Source organism: Astyanax mexicanus, chromosome 15 (genome assembly GCF_023375975.1).
Source record: "Astyanax mexicanus isolate ESR-SI-001 chromosome 15, AstMex3_surface, whole genome shotgun sequence".
Lineage (NCBI taxonomy): Eukaryota > Metazoa > Chordata > Actinopteri > Characiformes > Acestrorhamphidae > Astyanax > Astyanax mexicanus.
The window spans coordinates 42,525,700-42,546,436 of NC_064422.1; the positions used below are offsets into that span (position 1 = coordinate 42,525,700).

A 20,737-nucleotide genomic window follows, 5' to 3' on the forward strand; every position below is an offset into this window, starting at 1 on the left:
GTTACTATTACTACTAGTAGTAACTACTACCACTACTATAATTGTATTAACTCTTCTTTTACTTTTATTACTACTATTATAATTACTATCACTACTACAAGTACTACTATTATTACTACTACTTTTCAATACTACTACTGGCATTACTACTATTTTACCACTACTATTACTTTTATTAATATTACTACTTCTATTACTTCTATTATTGTACTATGCCTACAACAAATACCACTCTTACTGCTACTTCTACTATTACTACTATTATTAATACTACTATATTGTTGCTATTACTACTCCTACTTCTACAACCACCACTCTTACTACTTCTACTATTACTACTCCTCCTATTACCACTCTTACTATTAGTACTACTGCTATTATTTTACTACTACTACTACTATTACCACTCTTACTACTACTACTATTATTATTATTATTATTACTACTATAGCTTCTACGACTACTACTACTATTAGTACTATTACTTCTCCTATTTCTACTACTATTACTTCTACTACTACCACCCCACACTACTTCTACTATTACTACTACTACAACTTCTATTACTATTACTCCTCCTCCTATTACTTTTACTACTACTACTTCTTTTTTTTTTACTAATAGTTCTACTGTTATTTCTAAAATTTTACTGCTACTACTTTTACTACTATTCTCATCACTTTTACTGCTTTTACTACTAGTACTACTACTCCTCCTTCTATTGCTACTACTTCTATTACTACTACTACTTCTACTACAACTAATATTAATAGTTACATTTCATGTGAGTAAATTGAACGTTTTATTAATTAAAATCTGGCATTTCACATGTTCACAGTGGCAACATACAACACATGGAAGATCATCAAAATAAAAAATAACAATAAAAGTGCACTTTTCATAAATAAAAGTTCAACGTGCTTAAAATAAAAAATAATATACGAGGAGAGGCAGTGAAATAAATTACATGAAAGACAAACATCCATTAAACATCACCTTAATCACTATCAACCACATAAACATCACATTTATCACCATCATCCTCAACATCTTCATGAACATCATCATTAACAAACATCACTATCAGGAGTAGAATGTAAGTACGTATACACATAAATAGCATTTGACTTTGCTTTATTTTATATAAATCATCTAATACAGACATGCAGATCAATCTATCCAATACACAAGACTCTTTTATTCTGGCACAGAGAAACATTTACATTATCAATCAGAAGCACATTTTTAGTATAAAAAAACATAATCCTCTATTCATAAACACTGGTTCATTATGAAGCTGTAATATGAAAATGAGATCCCGAACGCATGTACAACACCAATTTTAAAAAATTGGAACGCTGAGTGAAATGTTATAAAAAAAAATGTACATAAAAATATAAGGCTGGGTGCAGCAGCATTAGCATTAGCTGCTAACTGTAGCGCTAACTCTTTCGCTGTTGAAAGGTGAGTATATCGGACAGTAGTCTGTGTGTTTACAGTGTTAAAACAAGCTACCTGGGACAAACCGCTAGCTGATAGCCAGTGATAGGAGTAACGGCGTTACTTTTTCAGTAAGGAGTAATCTAACTAATTACTCTGACTGTAACTCTAGGCCTTCATTCGGTTTCTGTTGCGCATCTCTGTTGCTTTATCTCTTCCTATCATCACCATTTCACTGTTCCAAGGCTTTACTCCAGCTAGGAATATTACTCTCTTTTATTTTTTTAATTATTAGACATTTGTAGAATTTTTGTAGAGGTTAATGAGAGAATTGTTGTATTCTTTTCAGACGTGGACAGGCCAAGTTCCGTTTTAAGGCCGTTAAGCTCTCTTTAGCTGCTCCGGTTTCTGCTGTTTTCTCTTTTCCTCCTTGGTGCAGCTGTTTGATTCAGCTGTTAAACTGTTATATTATTATATTATTTTTACAGTCATTAGATTTTTTAGTCATTAGATTAGCGTTTTTCCCTGTTTTTTTTTTTTTTTTCGTTTTTTTTCAGTATTACAAGTCTTAATAATTTTCTATGGTCATGTGAAGTTTTTCATTTCTATTTCTTGAAATTCGTTAGATTATATTTTTGTCAACATTTTGGGTTTATTTTTGTTTGTTATTTTTCTAATAATAATAGTAAATACATAATTTCTTTTCCTTTTTTTACGGGGCGAATAACAAAAGTAACGCAATAGTTACTTTTACTGGTAACTAGTTACTTTTAATAGTGGAGTAACTCTGTTAGTAACTCAGTTACATTTTTGGAGAAGTAACCAGTATCTATAACTAATTACTTTTTCAAATTAACATGCCCAACACTGCTGATAGCACCCAGGCTTACCAGAACACTCAGGGTTCCTCAGTTTAACGCTATCAAGCGGCAAATACTACCGCTAAGCGCTGCTATCTGCGGCTAGCATTGTTGCTAACTGCGGCTAGGGCTGCTGCTAACCTGCGTTGTTGAAAATATTGGAAATTTAAGCTTTCTGTAAATTAAAAGAAGAAAGCACTTTACTCACCCAAATAAACAGGTATGGTAAAATGTCTCACCTTCAACATGTACTATGTATTCTACATTCTATTGTGAATAAAATATGCCATTGTTTTGTATTTTACTATATATACAGTACCAGTCAAAAGTTTGGACACATTACATAGTGAAGGAACACATAAGGAAATATGTAGTAACTTAAACGTGTTAAACAAACCAAAATACTCTGTGAAGAAGCGTTTAGGTGCTCTTATCTGAGGCTGGTAACTATGAGGATCTTATCCTGTGTAACAGAGGGCACTTTTGCTCTTCCTTTCCTGGGGCGGTCCTGATGAGAGCCAATTTTATCATTATAGCATTTTTGATGGTGTTTTTTGCGACTGCACTTAAGGATACTTTCAAAGTTCTTAAAATTCTTTTTTTCGGATTGACTGCCCTTCATTCTTTCTTAAAGTATTTTTTCTTTACTTAGTTGAGTAGTTCTTGCCATAATCTGGATTAGAACTTTACAAATATTCACTATTCACTGTATACCAACCTCTTCACAACATTAGGAGGCAAGACATTTAAGTAATTAACTCTTGATGAGTTCAGCACAGCTGTTAACTGAAAGCCTGAATTCCAGGTGACTCTACTTCATAAAGCTGACTGAGAAAATCCAGCAGAGATGTGTAAAACTGATTATCTAAACAAGAGAAGCTACTTTGAAGAATTTAAAATATAAAACATAGTCTGGTTTGTTTAAGATGTGTTCAAATCTTTGGCGTATACTGTATAATCTTTGTGAGGTCAGTCAATTTTTTCAGCTCAGTGGATCAGATACAGCGGTGCTGCTGGAGTTTTTAAACACCTTAATGTAGTTGCTGGACTTCGTGGAATAGTGCACCATCAGTATCCTATGAGCACTGATTAAGGATTAGAGCAGGTGTACAGTGAGTGTAGAAACAAGGAGGTGGTCATAATGATATGATGCTTCAGACCCTCGCTCCCTCACAGCTCGGTGTCGGAGATGGGTCTGGCTCTCTGCAGGGTGTAGTTGCGGCGGCTGCAGGCCTCCAGCAGCCTCTTGCGGGGTCCCAGCGGGATGTGGATGCTGGTCAGGTCGGGTTCTGAGCACATCAGCAGGGCGTCCAGGTCCATCTGCTCACACAGGAACACCGAGAGCAGCTCGCTGAGACCCTGAGAGGCCAGGAACACCTCCAGAGGAGCTGAGGAGGCCTGCAGATCTTCTTCATCCTCCTCCTCTACACCCAGATCACCCTCCTCCCACGGCAGGTCCTGCAGAAGAACACACACACATATTTTTCTATGTAGTTACTATATACAAAACCAAACAACAGAAGTATCTTCATTCATTACTCTGTAGGTAGAATAGAGTATAGATAATAGGGTTTAATAAAATACTCCTGTAGGAGTTGAAGAATTTTAAGCTTTTTAATCTTTAAGTAAAAGTGTTTAAAAAAGTACTGGTTTCAAAACTACTTAAAGTATAAAAGTAAAAGTAATGTAAAATGGGAAAAAAAATAAAGCCATTAAGAACAAAAGCTTAGGCCACGCCCACAGAGTCCTATAGTGCACTACCCCCCTCCCCAAAACACATTTTACTAAAAGTCATAATGACTATAATGTTAAAATATTAAACTATTAATGTTGATAATATAATTTGGGATGAACTAGGCTGTTCCCTGTTTAAGCTGGGGGCGGGATGTGGCCAGGTGTGATGGATCACAGTATAAACCAATAGGGAGTCGGAATGGTATATGTTTATACTTCTCTACATCCAATCAGAATCAGATTCACTCTATCTGGATGGAGAGATTTATCTGGATAGGGGTTTTATTGAACGATGAGAAGCCGGAATGAAAACAAGCTGAAATGAAATAGGAGTAACGATATGGAGCTAAATTAGTGCCAAAACTACGCAAATAAAGAAAACGTATTCTGTAAATATGATACTACTTGCAAACAAACACAACACGTTTTACAAATACAAAACTCGACTATCTAACACACACGGTGTGTTTTACAAACACAAAACCTGATGGTTGTAAATATATATGTAAACTTCAAATAAATACACAGCTGTTTTCTAATACATTGCTCTTTACAAACAAATATAACACGTTTTACAAATGCAAAAAGCAATAAACAACAAGTAGAACATGATTTTCAAACATTACCGTGTCATGATTCACGAACACGCACAGCCCATTTGTAAATCACGTGACTTTTGGCACACTTTTAGCAGTGGCAAACTCGTGTTGAGATTTTCTCACAAATACACCCCAACTCTACAAATGCATCGCTCCAGAACAGTATAACACACAGAACATGTGTAACACCATCCTATATCATAATTACATCTCTGCTGTTTGTAACAAACCAAAACGTGTATAAATCGGGTATAAAATGGTAGAGTTAAACACATTAATCAGTGTAATGGGGAGCGCTGGAAGCGGGGCGTGCTTTGCTGTGCAGCCACAGCTTGTGAAGTGTCCCTCAGCGCCACCTGCTGTTCTGGGGCGATGCATTTGTAGAGTTGGGGTGTATTTGTGAGAAAATCTCAACACGAGTTTGCGACTGCTAAAAGTGTGCCAAAAGTCACGTGATTTACAAATGGGCTGTGCGTGTTCGTGAATCATGACACGGTAATGTTTGAAAATCATGTTCTACTTGTTGTTTATTGCTTTTTGCATTTGTAAAACGTGTTATATTTGTTTGTAAAGAGCAATGTATTAGAAAACAGCTGTGTATTTATTTGAAGTTTACATATATATTTACAACCATCAGGTTTTGTGTTTGTAAAACACACCGTGTGTGTTAGATAGTCGAGTTTTGTATTTGTAAAACGTGTTGTGTTTGTTTGCAAGTAGTATCATATTTACAGAATACGTTTTCTTTATTTGCGTAGTTTTGGCACTAATTTAGCTCCATACAACGAGACTATTTTTAAAATGTAAGGAGCAGAAAGTTCAGATAATTGTGTCTAAATGGGAAACTAATTACTCCAGTAAAGTATAGATAACCAACATTTCTACTTAAGTAATATAAAGAAGTATTTGTTCATTTCTTTGTTACGTGACACCTCTGACAATGGATAATTAAAGCAGCATTATCCGAGAACTGTTTTTTTTTTCGCTCCTGCATTTTTACACCACTGTCCTTCATACAAATCACGTTATCAGTGCTTTTCCAACAAAATAACTCTGGTTCTTGAACCAGTTCCATCTGGGTTTATGAGAACTGTTGTGCTTTTCAGTGAACCAGCCCACGTTTCCACCAGTTTTAGTGGAACCGTCAAAATGTCATATCGTACGTCATCAACAGAGGGTGTTGCACAGGGGCGGTATACAAAAGTGGCCACGATTCACGCTAAAGTTTCACGCTAGTATGCTTCTGTTCTCACTGTGAATGAACATTCCTGGTTCCAGAACCTACTTTTGTTGATGAAAATGCAGCGAACGATTAAAAATATGATTCGCAAACCACCACTTGGACATGCTGTACACATGCATTTGTGGATAAGATGAAGTGAAAGAAGCATGTGGACAGAGGTGACAGAGTAATATTCCAAGATTTTAAACAAAAATACAATAAACTAAATACCTTTTGGTAGTTTTCAACATTTAAAAGGTATTTCAGCAACAACAAAATTACATTCACAGACAAATAAAAATGGAAATAATGATCTTGTATGATTATTGACAGATAAAATGACTGTATAATTATTGATTATTATAAGCTGGGGATGCATACTGTACCTGCAGGTTGCGTTCCTGCAGACTCGCTATGCTGTCAGTGCTCCCCTGGTCCAGGCTGGGTGATCTGGGGGGTAGACGGCCTCGTAAATGGACGTTTGGCACCCGTCCCACTGGCTCGCTTCCCGCTACGCTGTAGGAATCGTCGCGGCCGAACCCCAGCAGACCCTCGCTGGCGTAATTCCTCCGGAACACCAGCGTTCCCAGCCCCGGCCGGGAGAACAGAGAGTCCCTCCCAGAATCCTCGCTGATCTCCGAGTACGCGGCCTCGTAAAGCCCGGGGTCGCTCAGCACTCGAGACACTGTGTCCGCGTCGTTCTCGTAATCAGGTAACGGGCTCGGGGAGAACATGTTGCGGACGTGGAGGCGGTTCGGGGGCCGCTGGGCGGGGCCGGCGTACGTCCCCTGCTTCAGGAACATCACATCGTTCCCCAGCTGGAGGCCGGACAGGGACCGGACGCTCTTCCGCCCGTCCTCGGATATCTTGAAGGTGCCGTCGCTCTGCTTTTTCTTGTCCAGGCGCTTCTGGATCTTCGTCCTGCCTTTTGCTGTGGAGTGCAGCCCCTGGGTATTGGTGGGGGTCAGAGTGAAGATGGGTTAAGATAAATAATGTGATTACTTACAATGATTACAATGATAGTGAGCTACAATATTTAAATAAATGACACCCTGCACTGAAAAAAATTATGAGTAAAATTTACTTTATAAAAAGTTTTGCAACTTTCTGCATTTGCTTTTTTTTAAGTAAATTTAATTTCGGATAAATTTAAGTAACTTCAACTCGGTTTCAAGACTTAAATGTTACATAGAGTAAATAAGTGAACTGAACTTCAGTCAATCCTTTCTTTTAGTAAACTTTACTTAATTTCTGCATACAATATTACCTAATTACAATTACTTCATTTATACAATACTACTCAAATAATTTATGATACATGATATGTTATAATTGCTGAAATTTTAATATAATTGTAAATTATAATACATTGAGAAATTATAGTATATTATGTATCATAAATTATATATAGTAATATTGTATAAATGAAGTAATTGTAATTAGGTAATATTGTATGCAGAAATGAAGTAAAGTTTACTAAAAGAAAGGATTGACTGAAGTTCAGTTCACTTATTTACTCTATGTAACATTTAAGTCTTGAAACCGAGTTGAAGTTACTTAAATTTATCTGAAGTTAAATTTACTTTAAACAAAAAAGAAAGAAAACTTTTTTAAAGTAAATTTTACTCATCATTTTTTTCAGTGTAGGAGGCTGAGTGTAATTGGACGAGTACTGAGAGTACCTGTGAGTAGGTGATGCTGGAGTTGATGGTGTTGAACTGTGGTATCTTGCGGCTCATGGTGCTGCTGTAGCTGGACAGACTGACGCTGTCGGACAGGTCGGACGCGGCCGCCTCCCTCAGGAACTGCTTCTCCATGCGCTGCTGGTGTTTGTGCTGCAGCCGGCTGCACTCTTTAATGCGGCGCTCGGCGTTCCGGAAGGCCCGGTCCTTCAGTTTACTCACCAGTTTTGGGTTGAGGGTGATCTGCTTGGCCGCGATGGAGTCCAGGTACCGAACGCAGTCCATGTGACTCCTCATGGCGGCCATGTCCAGCGGCGTGTGGTAGTCGTTGTCCAGACACCACACGTTGGCACCGAACGACACCAGGTAGGTCAGGCAGTTCAGGTGGCCGTTGGCGGCAGCCAGGTGGAGAGGAGTGTTCCCCCAGATATCACACCTATCAGGGTCTCCACTGGGAAAGAGCAAAAGATAAAAGAGAGAAAAAGAAGAAGAGGAGAGAGAACAGAAAAAAAATCTATTAAATCTATCTATCCATCCATCCATCTGTCGTCCAGGTAGCTGCACCAATAAAATAGCAATCCGCCAACGTCAGAGCTCACCTGACTCTTAAATGGAATGATGAGCAAGTGACACTCTGATTGGTCCACATTGTAGCCAAAACACACCAATGATTAATTAAGAGAATAAATACATGCCTTTTGTGTGTTTCGAGCCGCTCAAAGTGTACTTTTCCCGTTGTTACGATAGCAAAGACACTGATATGCCCTAAATCAAGCTGCACGATGCACATTTGACTGCTTGCCTATAGATTACTAAGATAAGGCCCTTATTCTATTTTCCCAATACATCAGAGACATTTTCACATTCAGCAGATATATGCAGGTCTGGAAAAAATTAAGAGAGCACTTCAGTTTCTGAATCAGTTTCTCTGATTTTGCTATTTATAGGTTTATATTTGAGTAAAATAAACATTGTTGTTTTATTCTATAAACTACAGACAACATTTCTCCCAAATTCCAAATAAAAATACTGTTATTTAGAGCATTTATTTGCAGAAAATGAGAAATGGCTGAAATAACAAAAAAGATGCCGAGCTTTCAGACCTCAAATAATGCAAAGAAAACAAGTTCATATTCATAAAGTTTTAAGAGTTCAGAAATAATCAATATTTGGTGGAATAACCCTGGTTGGTTTTTTAATCACAGTTTTCTTTCATGCATCTTGGCATCATGTTCTCCTCCACCAGTCTTACACACTGCTTTTGGATAACTTTATGCTGCTTTACTCCTGGTGCAAAAATTCAAGCAGTTCAGTTTGGTTTGATGGTTTGTGATCATCCATCTTCCTCTTGATTATATTCCAGAGGTTTTTTTTGGTAAAATCAAAGAAACTCATTATTTTTAAGTGCTCTCTTATTTTTTTTCCAGAGCTGTATACACACTTTATAGCATTTTAGGTTGTAAACCTCTTAATATTCACCTGTGAATGTGTGTGTGTGTGTGTGTGTGGTATAGTGTGTAAGTACAAATGTGTGGTGAGGTGTTAGGGTAACTTGACCCTCACACATTCAAACACGATACACCTGCACACGCATTCAGATCACATTACACATCCAGCAAGCATGTGCATACCCATGTGTACACACACACACACACTGTCAAATTAATTTATCATTAGAAATCATTAAAAACATTTAAAAAACACAACTATTTAAACCACCTCCATCTAGTTCTATAAATAAAGCTCTGTGTTCGTCAGTATCTGGGTGATTTGTATAAACTATAAATACTCAAAAGAATCATTTTGGCTGTCAGACCTCACCAGAAGTTTGCTTAGCAAATTATGTGACATGCACCTATTTACATTTTCATTATATTTTCATATTTACAGAAACAGTCAGTCAATGTTTTTTCATAATTTTTAAATGTTCTGCATTATGGATTAATACTAAAGCCATCCAAACTAAGAAAAAAACATTATTATTAACAATTATTTAGTAAACAAAAATTGTTAAACAAAAAAGAGTATGTTTTGTATTTTAGCTGCTTTGTTGGCTGGATTTTCTCAGTCAGCTTTATGAGTTAGAGTCACCTGGAATTCAGGCTTTCAGTTAACAGCTGTGCTGAACTCATCAAGAGTTAATTACTTGAATTTCTTGTCTCTTAATAAAGTGTTTGAGAGCATCAGTTAAAGTAAAGTAGTGAAGAGGTAGAGTTACAGGTATACAGTGAATAGTGAATATTGCAAAAAACTGCAAAAAAGACAATCAAAGATGATGATGAAACTGGCACTCATCAGGACTGCACAGGATAAGTTAATCAGAGTTACCATCCTCAGAAACAACAAGTTAAAAGCTCCCCAGATAAGAGCATCTAAATGCTTCTTCACAGAGTATTTTGGTTAGTTTAACACTTTTAAGTTACAACATAAAGTAATATCAACTTTAACTTCACCTTATAGACAAAAATATCAGGCAACCTACTCAACTCAACTACTGTATGTTATCCTGCTTTTGTTCTACAGTCCAGAGAAGACTTTCTACTAGATTTTGAAACACTGCTGTGAGGATTTGATTGTATTTTGCAAAAAAATTGATTTGTTTATGTTAGAATGATGGTTCAATGATAACCACCCCACCTCATCCTCCTCATGTTCACCTGTTATGCAGTTTATCTTTATGCACAGAACAAATATTTTAAGAAAGAGGAGGAAATTGATAAAGAAATCGAAAAATATTCTAAAATAATGTTGAAATATAAAACAAAAATAAATATTATAAATACTTTTATTTTACCAAAAACCCTTTTTTTAGCTTCGGTTTTTCCGCCCACACAAAAATGGGCTGTAAGAATAAATAAGAAAACGTGCACATTCATATGGGGAAGCTACAGAGAAATAGCTAAAAGAGATTTACTATTTAAACACAAGAAAAAAGGAGGGTTAGGAGCAATAAACATCGTTCTTAAATTTAACATCTCTTTCTGTAAAATAACTGCAAACGCAATAGAAAGAGAAACTAAATGGATAGGTGACAAAAATCAGTGGGTAAGAAAGCGTGGCCTTAAACGAAATTCCATCCCCTATTATAAATTAATTTATCTAGACTTTATAAATAAATATAAACATCTTAAAATAAACTGGATTACTGAAACAAATAAGAATATATATAAAACAATACAAGAAGCCGATTATGGCGAAATGGCTAATTATAATGGACTAAATAATTTAGAAACTGAAAAAACTGTAAAAAATCTTATGAGCTTTAATCTAACAGAAAATATAAAAGATACTGCCTGGTTAATAGCAAATGAAAGATTACCTGTTAAAAGATTGTTCAAATGGAATTACAACGTGGACAGCCCGACCTGTCCTATACCAGATTGCCATGCAGAAGAAACAATAGATCACTTAATTCTTGAATGTCATAGAGCAAAATTAATCTGGGATTTTCCTGAAAAAATCTTTAAATTTAAAATAACCTTTGACTTAAAAACCATAAAATACGGAATTAGTAAAGAAAACCTCTCGAGATCCCAAATAGATTTCGTATGGTTATGGGTATGTATTGTTAAAAATAAAATGTGGAAAACTCGATGTAAGATTGCTATGGATAATTGTGTAATTCCAGGTCTCTGTGTTTTAAAACAAGCTCTTGCTGATATTAAAAAAAGAAGGAAAGATTCTGAAAAATACTTAAATGATGTTGGAAATACATTTGTTTTATTTTAAAATATTTTGAATTTTGTATGAAATTGTAACCTGTATTTTATTTCTCATTTTTATTGATGTATGTAACAAGGATGTAATGATGAAACATGACTGAAATTTTCTGTATGTACTGTTTTCTTGTAAATTGACTTGTAAACAAACTTTAATAAAATTTATATAAAAGAACAAATATTTATTTACAAATGCTTATTCATCATGCCCTTTGACCTTATTTTTTATTAATATTTACAGCTGTGTCCTCAGCTGTCAGTTGTAATACATCTATGGTCATTAAACTGTCAATGAAATCAAATATCCCCAGGTTTAATTTGATTGGTTATACATACTGTAAATACATAGATGTTCCCATTAACTTTCAGACAGCAGAGTGACCTCATCAATGTAGACTGTAGTGCACCATGCAGCTTAATTTAGGTTGTGTCAGTGTGTCTTTGCTATCGTAACGACGGGAAAAGTACACCTTGCGCATCTGAAAACAAGCAAAAGGCATGTACTAATTCTCCTAAATAATTATCAAGTCAAGTCAAGTAGTTTTATTGTCAATACTGCTTATGTACAGGACATACAGAGAATTGAAATTACGTTACTCTCCTTCCCAATTTTACAGCAAGTACAGATAATAGATATAATAAAGGAGAATGAGAGACACTATGTGTACAATACAGCATTGACACAAATAGACATACATGAGACAGAAACAAGGTGCAGTGGTGTGGGGGAGGAATAGATATATAAATATAAGTAAATAAGTAAAATAGATATATAATTATAATATAAAAGAGTGGGAGACACTATATGTTCAATACAGCAAGACACAATAAACATACGTAAGACAATAGTGCAATATTGATGGTGATTGAGATGGAATGACAGTAAAATAGTAAATAACAGTAGTGCAAATACGGTATATGGTATATAGCTTAAGGCTGGTAAAGTGAATGGGTGCGTAAGTCCTTAAAGCTCACAGTTTAATTAAGTGGAATTAAAGTGCGTATTGACAGTGCAAGTATATCAGTAGTGCAGGTGTTGTGTAGTGCAAGTCCGTTTGGAAGGGACCAGTACTTTGTGCATTGTAGTGCAGAGTCTCAGTACTTTATTATTGGGGGGGTCAGGATGCTGAGTGAGTGTGTGCTGGGGGCAGGATTGGGATGGGGGGTAGAGCAGGAAGAGAGTTCAGCATCCTCACAGCCTGATGGATGGGGCTGTCTCGCAGTCTGCTGGTCCTCGCCCCGAGACTCCGCAGTCTCCTCCCTGATGGCAGCAGGATGAAGAAGCTGTGTAGTGGGTGAGAGGGATCTCCTGCCAGACGGAGGGCTTTCCGTGTGAGGCGGGAGCTGTACAAGTCCTGAAGGGAGGGGAAAGAGGTGCCAACAACCTTCTCAGCTGCTCTCACGATTCGCTGGAGGGTCCTGCGGCAGGATGCTGTGCAGGCCCCGTACCACACGGTGAAACAGCTGGTCAGTATGCTCTCGATGGCCCCTCTGTAGAAGGTGGTCATGATGGGGGTGGGGGCTCCAGCTCTTCTCAGCTTGCGGAGAAAGTAGAGACGCTGATTTGCCTTCCTGGCCAGTGACGCTGAGTTGGTGCTCCAGGAGAGGTCCTCTGTGACGTGCACACCCAGGAACTTCCACAGCAGTTCCGTTGATGAACAGAGGGCTGTGCAGTGTGTGAGTTCTCCTGAAGTCCACAACAATCTCCTTGGTCTTCTCTGTGTTCAGAGAGAGATTGTTGTGTTTGCACCAGGAGGCCAGGCGGCTCACCTCGATCCTGTAGTGTGACTCATCGTTGTTGCTGATGAGACCCACCACCGTCGTGTCATCCGCAAACTTGACGAAGAGGTTGGAGGTGTGTGCTGGTGTGCAATCGTGGGTCAGCAGAGTGAACAGAAGGGGGCTCAGCACACATCCTTGGGGAGCCCCTGTGTTCAGTGTGGTGATGCTGGATGTGCTGCTGCCAACCCGCACTGCAAGTTGGTCTTCCAGTCAGGAAGTCTAACAGCCAGTTGCACAGTGAAGTGCTCAGCCCCAGACTGTCCAGTTTGTGTATGAGCTGTTGGGGGACGATTGTGTTGAATGCTGAGCTGAAGTCAACAAACAGCATTCTGACGTAGGTGTTCTTCTTGTCTAGGTGTGTGAGGGCTGAGTGGAGAACAGTGGAGATGGCATCATCGGTCGAGCGATTTGACCGATAAGCAAACTGGTAGGGGTCCAGGGAGGGGGGGAGCAAAGACTTGATGTGATGCATGACTAGTCGTTCGAAGCACTTCATGAGGATGGGGGTGAGTGCAACTGGACGATAGTCATTGAAACAGGATGGCGATGCCTTCTTTGGGACAGGGATGATGGTGGTGGCTTTGAAGCATGTGGGAACCACCGCCTGACTCAGAGAGGTGTTATAAATGTCAGTATAAACCTCTGCGAGTTCCCAGGCACAGTCTCTCAGCACACGGCCAGGAATGTTGTCAGGCCCAGGAGCTTTCCGAGCATTGATCCTGCTGAATGCTCTCCTCACACTGTCTGGGGACAGCGTCAGCACCTGGTCACCAGGAGGAAGGATGGATTTCTGGGCGGGTGTGTTGTTGAGTGTCTCGAACCTTGCGAAGAACCCATTCAGGTCGTTCAGCAGAGATGTGTCGCTGTCGCAGGTCTGTGGATGTGGTTTATAGCCTGTGATAGACTGGATACCCTGCCACAGGTTCTGTGTGTCTCTGCTGTCACTGAAGTGTTGGGAAATCTTCTTTGAGTACAGCCTCTTAGCTTTCCTGATCCCGCGGGACAGGTTGGCCCTGGCTGACCTCAGGCCTGCCTGGTCACCTGTTCTGAAGGCTGCATTTCTAGCCTTCAGGAGCTTGTGGACCTCTCCTGTCAGCCATGGTTTCTGATTCGCTCGAACAGTGACGGTCTTGAGGTCGGTTACATCATCAGTGCACTTGGTGATGTAGGCAGAGACAGTTTCTGTGTACTCCTGAATGTCTGTGGAGTTGTTGTGGGTGGCAGCCTCTCTGAACATATTCCAGTCTGTTGTGCTGAAACAGTCCTAAAGTGCCTCTGAGGAACCCTCTGGCCATACTCGTACCTGCTTAAGAACTGGTTTGGTGACTTTAACCAGTGGTCTGTAAGCTGGCATTAGCATAATGGTGAGGTGGTCAGACGCTCCGAGGTGGGGGAGGGGGGAGGCTCTGTAAGCCCCTCTTTTTGTAGTAAAGACCTGGTCCAATATGTTGTTTCCCCTGGTTGGAAAGTCTATGTGTTTAAAAAATCCAGAAAACACACTCTTTGGGTCTGCATGGTTGAAATCTCCAGCCAGAATGAGAAAAGCATCTGGGTGCGCTGTCTGCTGTTCACTGATGTACTGGTACAGTTCATTCAGTGCTTCACTCCTCACGCTGTTGTTGGAGGTCGGAGGGATGTAAACAGCAGCGATCAGCACGGCGGAGAAATCTCTCGGTAGATAGAACGGACGGCATTTGATAATCATCAGTTCCACTACCGGTGAGCAGTGTTTACAGACCACAACAACGTTCCGACACCAAGCATCGCTGATGTAAACACAGAGCCCGCCGCCGCGGCTCTTACCTCCGTCAGCTAGCGCGCGGTCCACCCGATAGCATGTTAGCTGCTCCAGCTGAACGGCGTGGTCCGGGACGCTGTTGTTGAGCCAGGTTTCGGTGAAAACATAAACACAACAGTCTCTCACGGTCTTCTGAGTTGACTGAAGTAAGCGGATGTAATCCAGTTTATTGTCCAGAGAGCGTACATTGGCCAAAAGTACGGTGGGGATAGCTGGCTTGTGTGGGCTAGCTGCTAGCCTCGCTCGGATACCCCCGCGCTTACCCCGTTTCTGCCTTCTCGCCTGCCGCCTGTGGCGCTTCCTTTCTTCTCGGAGTCCGCGGTTTAACTCCAAAAGTGAGTTTCTGCCGACTCCAAGCAGAAACTCACGGCTGTAGGTGCGTTTCAGGACGTGAACGCACGACAAAGACGTACAAAAACACTGCGACTTACGAAACAAAAAACACGAAAACGCTGTTTCCTCGGGGGGAGAGAAGCCGCAGCGTGTGCACGCGCCGCCATCTTGGATGGGTGTGTTTAAATTTGGGCATAACGTGAAATAAACCAATCAGCATTTCACTTGCTTATTCACGCTCGAAACTCTTAAACTGAAACTCCCGTATAACTCTGTACTTCAGAGGAGTGTCTGCCAATTACCCAACCCACTCATTAGGACTCTCCCTATCACTAGTGATGCCGCAACACCAGGAGGGTGAAGACTAACACACGCCTCCTCCTCCGCCTCTTTTTGAACTGCTGCTGATGCAGCATTGCCGAGTAGCATCACAGCGCTAACGCTCGGAGGAAAGCACAGCGACTCTTCTGGTTCTGATACATCAGCTCACAGACGCAGCCTTGTGCTGATCCACATCACCCTAGGAGTGATGAGGGGAAAGAGCACCATCTACTGTACCCACCCAGAGAGAGCAAAGCCAACTGTGCTCTCTCGGGGCTCCAGCTGCTGATGGCAAGCTACATGAACAGGATTTGAACTGGTGATTTTCTAAAAAATAATAAATAATGCTTTTATAAATACGATTAAAGAAGCGTAGGTGGTAAACATGTATCATAGTACAGTAACGATACTGAGAGGGTAGTCAGACAGACTCTGGCTCCAGAGCTGAGTGAACAATAGAGGTCATTAAGTAATGAAGTGTCGGTACTTATCAGTAGAGGGTTACTAATGAAAGCTAAAGGTCACGCAGTGAGCTCACACACTGCTCATACTGCTGCTGCTGACTAATCACAGTTAAGATTTAATGAGCAGAGTCTATCAGCGGAGTTCTGTTAAAACCTCTTAATGGCAATGAATCATCTGCACTGGTAAACCAGGTAGTCCTGTATCTGTTTCTCTGTATACTTTAGTATTCACCTTATTTTCACCCTGTTCTTCAATACTCAGAACCCACAAGATACAAAACCATCACAGACCACCACGTGGGTCTCAACTGGCCCTATAAACACGCCAAGCACCGGAAAAATCCATAGCTGAAAGAGTTTGGAGTCAGGAATCATATTCTTCTATGAGCCGTTTGGATGCAGGTTTCCTTATTGTAATGTCACATTAAGGAAACCTGCATAGAACCACTCTGGCTCCACGCCTCATCTGTCAACCCCCACTATAGCCCCACCCACTAGATCAGTAAAAAAAAAACATTGGCCATTTTGATCTGCTGGTTGAGAACCTCAGACAGCACACAGCAGGATTAGCCAGCAGACTTCTTCTGAGGGAGGGATCTGTACCCAGATGAGGGAAATGTAAATATTTGTAAATAATAAAGAGTTTTGTGCTTCTACTGCAGTTAAGCATGAACTAGCTCATTGGTGTTTTGCCATTTAGCACAAGCGAACACTAACATGTGGTGAACACTCATCGTAAACATGGGGTGTGGCCCGCAAAGGCTTATTTGCATAACAGCTCATTCTGAAACGGACTAAAACCGGGAAGAATATAATAGCTGTTGTGATCTCTTTATCTTTATGTGAGAGTGACTTTGTGTAAAGATGTAACTTTAAAGGTAAATTATAATATGTTTCCTTTAAAGTAACATTATAAGAATTCATTATTTACTTCTAACTTATTTATACTCTACTAAAAGTGTCCTGTATTAGCAGATTTTGTTATTAGCAGATTAGCAGTTTGTTATTTATTATTCTTTGTCTGTATTGTGTTGTATTGTCTGTCTGCACTTTTTGTACTGTTGCACTATTGTTCTGTCTACACTGTGTTTATGTGCACCATGGTCCCTGGAGGAACGTTGTTTCGTTTCACTGTGTACTCTGTATATAGCTGAAATGACAATAAAAACCACTTTGACTTGACTTTGACTTTGAGATTGTCTTGCTTAATTCAGGAAATGAAAGCAGAGCTGAGTGCATGTTTCCTCTTTCCAGGTTCTTGAGTGTGGAATATGGAGCTAGACTAACGCTTATTTCCTTAATTAAACTCTCATTTAAACTCAGTAAAAAGACATTATTACATTATTATTACTGTGTCCCTCCTAAAAGTAAATTGTATTCAATTGCATCCTCTGGATGGAGTTATTGATTATATAAACTGACCTTTCTGCCAGTGGCATTTTGCACAGTATTACAGCTGTAAATCAAATAAAGCTGACCGTTTCGTGGGTCAGAACCACAGTCATAAATATTAGCTAGCTGTCCTCCTTCTCTAAAGGTCCCACAGCCCAGTGCTACAATATATACGTCCCTCTCCCACCACTGACCTTTTACTTCATTAGGTCAGGCAATTAAACTGCATTTACCAGCCAACGCCAGCTGCTACCCGTTCAGAGCAGAGACCCATAAACAGCCCATAAAATCAGAACCGGGCGTCTCAGTTAATCAGGATCAGGACAACATTTATATTTACAAAAAAACTAACTAAAACTAAATATTACACGATAAATGCATTGATTTATGGTCATTAATAATATTAATGCCTCATACCAAACCAATTTTATGGCTTAAGTGTTCTTATGTTATATGTTATAGCTGTAAAAACCATAAAAAAGTACTTCTTCTCACTTGTTTAAAGCATCAGTCCTTAAGATTTATTCATTTAAGTATTAATGTATCTGAGGCAAGAGGTTCTTTTTTGGGTATATCTGCTTTTGCTGGTTATCTGAGCCGCCATGGTGCTGCTAATGGTGCTGATATAAGAGCTACTATGAACATGGGGATATCATAGCTGCAAAATTAGTCTTCATATGAGTATTCACATATCATAACTTCAAAATAATTCAGAGTGCTGGCGAGATAAAGGAGAATGCAACAGAGTCCTCACTAAAATTAGCACAATGCATATTTGTGTACCAGTAACAAACCTTATAACACTGTTATATAACATATTGGTCATTTTATATACATTACATACTTATATACAGCCAAAGAAACCATAAATTATCCATCCATCCATCCATCCATCCATCTAAAGTAAGTACTTTTTTACACATTCTCACCCAAAACTTACAGACTGTCACTTTACATGACATGTTTGCCTTATTACTTAATAAATAATAATAATTTAATAACTCTACTATATGAAACAAACCTAAATATCACTATTTCTCTCCATTCCAGTCTAGTCTAGTCTTTTTATTTGCTGCAAAAAAAAAAACATAAAATCATATGTGCATAAGCTTTGTAAATCCACCTTCTACATTAAAGTTATATTACACATTTATGTCTGTACAGTTGTGTGTAAATTAAAGTTTGCCCATCCACAGGTGCACAAACCATTGCATAGGAATGTTTATGAATGTTACGTTAATGACAGCATATGAAATAATTTAATTTGGAGAGATAATCTATTATAATCCCAAATTATAATATAATAAAGGCAAACAGAACTTTTAAAGGTAAGCTAATAATAGCCTTATTATTATATGCTCTACTATTTATTTATTTTGTGCAAACTAAAAATGTTTTTACTATTTTTTAATGCATTTACAATATCTGCTTCGTATTGTTTTATGAAACAACATATGTGCAATTTGTATCTTTTTGGGAGGGAGTACAATTTTAGATCAAGTGTGGTTCACCTGGTTACCATGGCAATAAGCATATCTTGTGAACATAATCTGAGAATATTTAGATAAATACTGATTACATTATTCCTAAACTTTTTATTTTCAGTCTTTTTCATTTTATTTACACGTACAGGACCAGTCAAAAGTGAGCATCCCTTCCCATTTAACTATAACTGTTATGCTATTATGTCATCCAATGATTAAACACCTGTGTAATAAGTGGTTAATAAGCAGCACAGGTGTAGAGCGTATGTAGAGCGGATGTAGAGCGTACTCACCCCCTCCCCAGCACCAGCCTGAGGGAGTCCAGGTGGCCGTGGTGGGCCGCCCACAGTGTGGGGGTCATCCCGTCCTCATCCGGGCTGTTGAGGTCCCGGCGCGTGGCCTGTCTCAGCAGGTCCAGCCGGCCGTCTCGCGCGGCCCGGTGATAGGTATCATCCATCCCGAACCGAGCCTACAGCCGGTCCATCCCCCGCTACAGAACCGGGTCTAACACCCCCTCATACTGCAGCTTCCGAGCTGGAGTAACACTACACCCACTCACATTACCCACGCTATTCACACAGGCCCCGCCCACCTGCAACCGGATTGGCTAGAAGGGCTCCATCAGCAGCTTTGATATATACCTCTTAGCCAGGGGCTATAGTATATATATATATATATATATACACACAGTGACGTGAAAAAATATTTGCCCCCCTACAGAATTTTTTGGTTTTTGCATTTTTGTCATACTTACATACTTAAATTTTTCAGACAGAGATAACCTAAATTAATATAAAGTAAATATAAGCGCTTTTTAGATGATGATTTCATTTATTAAGGGAAGAAAACTATCCAAAACAATCTACTCCTTTGTAAAAAAAAAAAAGTGTTTGCCCCATACATTACCTATGATTAATCACACTTTTTTTCACAACCAGGCCTGATTACTGCCAGACCTGTTGAAATCAAGAAATCACTTTAATAGAACCTGTCTGACAACATGAAGCAGATAAAAGATCTCAAAAAGCAAAACATTATACCCCGATCTAAAGAAACTTAATAACAGATGAGAAAACAAAGTCATTGATCATCTATCAGTCTGGAAAAGGTTATGTTAAGTCAGACTTCTTTTTTTGAGCTGCTGCTGATGCAGCGACACGGTTCTGATACATCAGCTCACAGACGCAGCCTTGTGCTGATGCACATCACCCTAGGAGTGATGAGGGGAAAGAGCACCATCTACTGTACCCACCCAGAGAGAGCAAGACCAATTGTGCTCCCTCGGGGCTCCAGTAGCTGATGGCAAGCTGCATAACCGGGATTTGAACCAGCGATCCCCCGATCATAGTGGCAGCACTTAGAGTCCCGAGCCACACTCTCTCTTAACTGGTTCAGGTCAGGACTGAATGTATAGTATGTTATGTTTTATAAAAATTAATATCTTTTCTTAGTTACAAAAACTACAAATGCCTAATATTGTGTTTATTCTGGTCATTTTCTCTGGAACAGGGTGGCAAGGTGAATGGGAATGCTGATATAAGGAATTACAAACAAATACAATCAAACATGGCAGACGTTAAACATTTACTTTTTGATAAGACCGCCATTGCTGTGCTCCAGTGTCAAAGTCTAGCCAATGGTGGAATTCAGAAACTTCTTTAATACAGTACGTGTTTAATACAAGCATAACATTTTGTTTTTAGAGTTTGAAAGACCATACAGGTAGTTATAGGGAGTAAAAGAGCTTAATCAAACACCTTAATCAGCTCAAATATATCAGGTTATTGTAAATAAGGGTAAAACATGCTCATTTATTAAAATTTATTTGTAGAGGCATATATACACAATGGCTCAGGTCATGACCCGAACTGAACCCAGAGCTTTACAGGTGAAAACACACTTTATAT

At 39.2% G+C, this 20,737-nt stretch overlaps 1 protein-coding gene across 1 annotated transcript; it reads right to left on the reverse strand.

The window, feature by feature from the left end:
• Positions 1 to 1,956: 1,956 nt before the first annotated feature.
• Positions 1,957 to 19,353, reverse strand: ush1gb (Usher syndrome 1Gb (autosomal recessive)). The gene is made up of 4 exons (XM_022670302.2): positions 19,124 to 19,353; positions 7,538 to 7,988; positions 6,242 to 6,802; positions 1,957 to 3,758 (listed from the first exon to the last, which is right to left on the reverse strand). The coding sequence occupies exons 1-4, from the start codon at positions 19,285 to 19,287 to the stop codon at positions 3,471 to 3,473; spliced, it is 1,464 nt and encodes a 487-aa protein (XP_022526023.2). The 5' UTR covers positions 19,288 to 19,353; the 3' UTR covers positions 1,957 to 3,470.
• Positions 19,354 to 20,737: the final 1,384 nt, after the last annotated feature.

Coding starts and splice junctions, on each gene's coding strand:
- ush1gb (XM_022670302.2), bottom strand. CDS start 19,287: ATGGATGATACCTATCACCGGGCCGCGCGAGACGGCCGGCTGGACCTG. Junction 7,989..19,123: donor AGGCTGGTGCTGGGGAGGGG/GTGAGTACGCTC, acceptor GCTCTTTCCCAG/TGGAGACCCTGATAGGTGTG. Junction 3,759..6,241: donor TGCAGGAACGCAACCTGCAG/GTACAGTATGCA, acceptor GTTCTTCTGCAG/GACCTGCCGTGGGAGGAGGG.